Source organism: Pagrus pagrus (assembly GCF_965226575.1).
Source record: "Pagrus pagrus genome assembly, chromosome: 12".
NCBI lineage: Eukaryota > Metazoa > Chordata > Actinopteri > Spariformes > Sparidae > Pagrus > Pagrus pagrus.
In genome coordinates this window covers 7,089,692-7,095,717 of record NC_140196.1, presented here as the reverse complement: position 1 = coordinate 7,095,717, position 6,026 = coordinate 7,089,692, and the positions used below count along the sequence as shown (strand labels likewise).

The 6,026-nt window shown below is 38.9% G+C and overlaps 1 protein-coding gene across 1 annotated transcript; it reads left to right on the top strand.

The window, feature by feature from the left end:
• The first annotated feature begins 1,871 nt into the window (after positions 1–1,871).
• On the top strand, positions 1,872–5,616 carry ndufa13 (NADH:ubiquinone oxidoreductase subunit A13). Its single transcript, XM_084369410.1, has 5 exons — positions 1,872–2,021; positions 4,649–4,727; positions 4,840–4,911; positions 5,025–5,094; positions 5,393–5,616. The coding sequence occupies exons 1-5, from the start codon at positions 1,928–1,930 to the stop codon at positions 5,510–5,512; spliced, it is 435 nt and encodes a 144-aa protein (XP_084225536.1). The 5' UTR covers positions 1,872–1,927; the 3' UTR covers positions 5,513–5,616.
• The last annotated feature ends 410 nt before the right edge of the window (positions 5,617–6,026 follow it).

The window sequence follows — 6,026 nt, the reverse complement described above, 5'->3', positions numbered from 1 at the left end:
TATGCAACGATAATATAACTGGTATGACTTGAAACAAAATCAAATCAATTTCCTGGCGTTCACTATTGCACCCTCACATTTTAAAACCAGTTACATGCTTGGAGGCTTTCAGATCAGTGTCCTTTCAACACTCCTGTGTAGGTCCAAAGTCTAAGTGAGCAAAAAAAGTTACATAACGCCTGATCTTGATACAGTAGCAGTTGCCAAGAGAGATGGAAACAGGACAGACGGGTGGGTAAGATTAAGAAGAATGCTGAAGATTAACATATAGGACAACAAAAATGCCAGAAGGCAAACTGCCATCTGATAATCTCACAGGGAGCTGTGCCCTCAATGTTCAAGTATAGAAGTTTGCAGTGCTGGTACATTTACTTAAGTACATTTTCAAGGTACTTGTACTTGAAAACTGTACTTCTTTATAATCAGACAGAGGGTGTTGTATACTACAGATTGTAAAGTCCTCTAAGGTGTTGTGATCTGTGAGTTTGGACTGTACAAAAAATGGACTTGGCTTACTACATTTATGCATCAGCAATAATAATCATGTAGCACAAATACAGTTATATAACTGATTTTGGCATTTTCCTGCTTAATGAGTGCTGATGTACACTTTGTCTTTGTCATTATATTCTCGTCAGGTGCAGTTTCGTAGTTCACAAAACATTTCTGGAGCTTCACAACATAACAGTGTTGCAGCATTCTCCTTTAAGACTGAAATAGATGGGGACTTCTCCTAAAATGTAACTGAAAAAATATCAAATGCATCAGCAATAATAATCATGTAGCACAAATACAGTTATATAACTGATTTTGGCATTTTCCTGCTTAATGAGTGCTGATGTACACTTTGTCTTTGTCATTATCTTCTCGTCAGGTGCAGTTTCGTAGTTCACAAAACATTTCTGGAGCTTCACAGCATAACAGTGTTGCAGCATTATCCTTAAAGACTGAAATAGATGGGGACTTCTCCTAAAATGTAACTGAAAAAATATCAAATGTCTTCATAATCTTAACCCAAGTCTCTGGAGGCCCCAAGACCCCAAATGGATTTGAAAATACATTATTTAAACCCTTGACAGTCGAGCTCTTGTACCTACTTCAGACGAGGTGCGCTAATGCTTTTACTTTGGCAGCTAAAGTCAAGATTTCCACTTTGAAAAGGGTGTAAATAACGTCTTTTCAAATCCATTTTGAATGTTGGGGCTTCAGGAGACATGGGACACGCTGGACGAGCTGTGCAAGATTTTATGTTTAGTTTTCTGTTGTTTTTTTCTCATTTAAAAACAAGTCTCCATCTTCAGTTGTTAGGAAAAATGCTGCAACTCTGTTTTGCTGTGAAGTTGGAGAAATGTTTTGTGGACTAATACAACTTCACTTGACCACATCAGCCTGAGGTTGAGTAGATAATGACTGAATTTTAATTTTGGTGTGAACACATACTTCTACTACTACTACTTTTCTGCTCATTAATACAGATCTTAAAGGTGCACTATGTAGTTTTGGGGAGGAAATTGGAATCAGAAGAGACCAAACAAACTAAATAAACAAACTCTCTTCGTTTACATGACTGAACAAGCTGAATAAACAAACTGACCTTAAAGAACAACCCAATTTCATACTGTTTTACTTTGTTTATTAATAACCTTATTTTCCTCTTTTCCTATTTTCCTCTGAGATCAGCTTGTTTATTCGGTTATGGAAAATATAAATATTCCTGAGTTTTTATTATTAACTCATTAATATCGTAAATATTAAAATCAAAAACTACACAACACTCCTTTAACATTTTTTTTTAAAACCTAAAAAGTCTACGCTCTCATCCGGACACTTGGGGGCGGTAGATCAACCCGGAAGCTTCTTTCCGCACCACAGAGGAAGCGTGACTGCAGTGACGTCACGGCGTACTGTGGGAGAAGGCTGGAGGAAGATGGCGGGGTCCAAGGTGAAGCAGGACATGCCTCCTCCGGGAGGCTATGCTTCGTTTGACTATAAGAGAAATCTACCGAAACGAGGACTCTCTGGTACTTACATCACATACTCAGCTACCGAAATCCGCGCACAAGTTAATAAACACGCGTAGCTAACGTGACAGTCGCCACTCACTAACCAGCGGCTAGCTAATGCTAACGGGTGACCGTCAGTGGGACAGACACAGAAGCTAATGGGCTGAAATGAAAACGTTGGGAGTTTTCGGTGGCACGTTAACGTGTGCCTTTGTCGTATAGAGGAACAATAACTATGTGTTCAATAGAGTCACACGAGAAAACGTTTAAGTGTCAACTGTCCAAACATTTGTGTGCAAGTTCTTGTTGACAGTGCCGATAGCTAACGTGCTAACACTGGCAGTTCACCGCATTCAGTCAAATATACAGTGTTGATTCTGAAAATCCTTGAAAAATCCTCACATTTTTGGTGTGGTGTCTTCAAGGATTGGGTTTTGGGTGAAGTGGTTGAAACTGCTTGAAATGAGAACTTCATTACTTTCAAGGTAAATAGCTTCACATTGGGTCATCTTGTAGTATGCAAGGTCCACTTAGCGACAGGTATGTACATGTCATCCTGCTGTAGGAGGATATCACGACACATCACTTTGGTTGTTTATAGCCCAAACACATCTGATTTAAATGAAAACAAGCACTGCGTCTAAATATGTAATTTACTACAGCTGCAGGGTGCTACAAAGCCTTCAAATGCTACTTGAAAATACTTAAAGTAAATGCTTGAATTTGCCTGATTGTTTTATATCAATCAGATTATGTGCATTGCCTGCCACACAACACAGTTGAGTGCTCCTCAGTCTGCAAGTCAACATTTAAAAGTGCACTGAAACTGATTTGACAGAGCAGGATTGGATTTGTCCACAAGGGAGGGAGTAACGGTGTAACAGATTATTCTAGCATGCAAAGCAAATGTGTAACTACACGAGAGACAGTAATGGTGATTCTCACGCTTGTAATTGTTGAGTCTGCTGACGTTCACTTTTGGGAGTATTATGATAGAGCAAATAATTGATACATTACAAGACAGTCATCTGATTAGACATAATATCTGTCTAACAAATACAAAATACTCAACTCAAAAGGCAAAAGTTTAGGAATTATGTATTTATTCACTGCATTTAGGTGTCAGTTTCACAAAAAGTGACATGAACTGAGATGAAACTATGTTTAAAAGCTTGGTGCCTCTTTATCACATGACTGCAACTCGTCTTCCATCATTCATCATGTGAAATAGCCATAAACTGACAAAAGGCTAAACTACAAGAAAGAATGGTTAAGGAGTAATAAAGTACTGGCTGGTGAGTTAAATTGTTTGGTGAATCTGTGTAGAGCGCCTTGTTTTGATAAAAATATCGATATTTGGTGCCAGTGCATCAACAGTCATATCGCAAAAGTAAGCAATACCATAATTTTGCTGTATCGCTATTTTGTCCTACCCGTAGATTTGAGAGAGCTCAAACAAATTCTGAACGCTACTCAGTCAGCAAGTTATTATTTCATGGATTTTTAAGAGTTGAATCCGATCTAAGTGTAAAATCCCTCTTTTCTGAGGTAGTTTTCCAATTTTCTCGGTCTGTTTTTACAGTTTCTGAGCTGACTTGAGATTGCAAGAGGCATTTATGACTACGAAGCTGCACGAGGTCAAATCCATGTCCCGACATCAAGGTCATGTCTTCTCAAGCTCCTCTGTGTCGTACTGAACAGCTTGAGTTTGCGGGCAGGACTTTGATCATAACAAGCATGAGAATCCCTTCTGCTGGCTGAATCAATCTGTTATGCTCACTTTGTCCTTGCTCACACAAAAATCTAATTCTGCTCTTATGAAGTCATGCACGCCTGTTCTCAAAAAGTCGACTTGTTTGATTAGCGTTCAGATTGGTTTGGAGTTTTGTCATCAATATGCTTCCATACCTCTGAGTGAAAAATCAAGTAGAGCAAAGTGAAGGTCTGGGGACAGTGTTGTCTTTTAACCACCAGGTGGACCCAAAGACCAGAACTGGTGTGTGTGTTATTTAAAAAATCTGATTATGTCAACATGGCTAAAATAACATTCGGTGTGGGTTTCTCATAATGAACGAGGCGCATTCCTGTGTGTGTTGGGTGACGAGTCTGTTGCATGAGGCAACAAAAAAAACAAGCGGCAAATCCTCATCTATAAAACCCCGTAACCATAGCTGTTGCTGTGCATTACTAGTATAGTTTAATAAAACTTGGCACCCTGATCCAACGGGTTCTTACTGGCAGTGGTAATTTTTGCGAAGGGTGTGTCGCTCAGATGTACAGATTCCATTCGCTGGCATTGTAACACACATCCATATTCATGTCAAACCAGTTTGAACAGTTTCCAGTATCTTGGTGCCTCAGTATGTGGGCCACAGCTCATAAAGACACAGCTGTGCAGCCATTTATTATCTTATAGACAGATAACTATGTATTCATTTATTCTATTTTGTTAAGATCAGTAACTTAGTAAGAACTTATTCTTTTTTCCTTTCATTACCTTTGTTGCTTACTTCAACAAATGCACACTGGTTATATAAAAAATGAGGGTAAGGTGTATAGGTTCAAATTAAAACTGAGCTGACTGTGGTCGGGTTGTAACTAAATAACTCATATAAACTCTCACCAATCAATTCTCTAATCAACAGGATATAGCATGTTCGGTATTGGCATCGGCATCATGATGTTTGGCTACTGGAGGCTTTTCAAGTGGAACAGAGAGAGAAGGTAGGCTGGATCTTCCATTGCTTTGAGTTTAAATGTTAATGACAGTTCAAGTCTGAATTAATATTTTACAGTCAGGCTGGAGCTGGTGATAATGTGTGTTTGTACGTTGCAGGCGCCTGCTGATTGAGGACATGGAGGCCCGGATAGCCCTGATGCCTCTGCTGCAGGCGGAGCAAGACAGAAGGTATGAAAAAAGAAACAAAAACCAAACAGACGAACACGTGTGATTTTTTTTTAAAAATCTGACTGTTACTCTGTCCGGCTAGCTCTTAATGTGTAAGATGAATTTCCCCTCAGGATCTTACGAATGCTGAGGGAAAATCTAGAGGAGGAGGCGATTATCATGAAGGACGTTCCTGGCTGGAAGGTAAAGAAAAGACTGTAACATCATGTACCTGCTCTGATTTTAGCCCATTTGTACAGTAAAAGTGCTAATTAAATTGTAATTGAGTAATTATTTGTTCTAAAAGTAATATATTTGAGAGGACCACTAGTAAAGATACTATTTTGTTTAAATTGAAACAATACATGATTCTAGCTGCCACACTTTAAATTAGTTTATATTTTTATAAAAATTTTTGAGAGGGCAAAAAGAGTAATAGTCAGTCAATAACTTTTATCAGTGTGTCTGTGTTAAATAAACTGTTTCTTCAACACTTGTGCAGGTCGGTGAGAGCATGTTCCACACAGACCGCTGGGTCTCCCCCATGTCAGAGGAGCTGCTCAACCTCCGGCCCCGCAAGGAGCTTTTACAGAAGCGTTTCGGCTTCTTGTGGTACGTGTAAACACCAACGGACCACCCTCCACAGCCAGAACCACGTGGACCTGAGCCCTCGCTCAACTCAGCTTGTAAATGTTCAATATTAAAGTTTTTTTTGCCTGTACCTCATTCTGGATTATCTGGTGTCATCGTTTCAATGTGGATTGACAGAAATTTACTTGGTTAATAAAGTTTTAATTTAGTTGTCCTACATTTTATATTATCCTTCTACTCCACTTAATTTAAGAGGGAAATATTGTACTTCTGACTTCACTTCATTGAGTTATGTTCTTGACTTCTTTTTTTGGTACACATTGGCATCTAGTGAAGGGCGGTGCATTGTTATTAACCCTTTAATGCACGGTGTCCACTGAGAGGTGGTATCTTTATATCTCTAAAAAGAAAAATACGGTTCATTCTGCCCAATGAGCAGAATATAACCTTCAGCATATAATGTTCACTCGAGAGGACAGATGTATTTTTGGTCATAAAAAGGTCGACAAAGACGAATAATCTGGATTCAAATTTTTCTGACATCG

What these genes read in the sequence shown, in the direction of transcription:
- ndufa13 (XM_084369410.1), top strand. Translation starts at nt 1,928, where the DNA reads ATGGCGGGGTCCAAGGTGAAGCAGGACATGCCTCCTCCGGGAGGCTAT. An exon ending in ACCGAAACGAGGACTCTCTG is followed by an intron (nt 2,022 to 4,648) that starts GTACTTACATCA and finishes TCTAATCAACAG; the next exon opens with GATATAGCATGTTCGGTATT. An exon ending in AGGACGTTCCTGGCTGGAAG is followed by an intron (nt 5,095 to 5,392) that starts GTAAAGAAAAGA and finishes ACACTTGTGCAG; the next exon opens with GTCGGTGAGAGCATGTTCCA.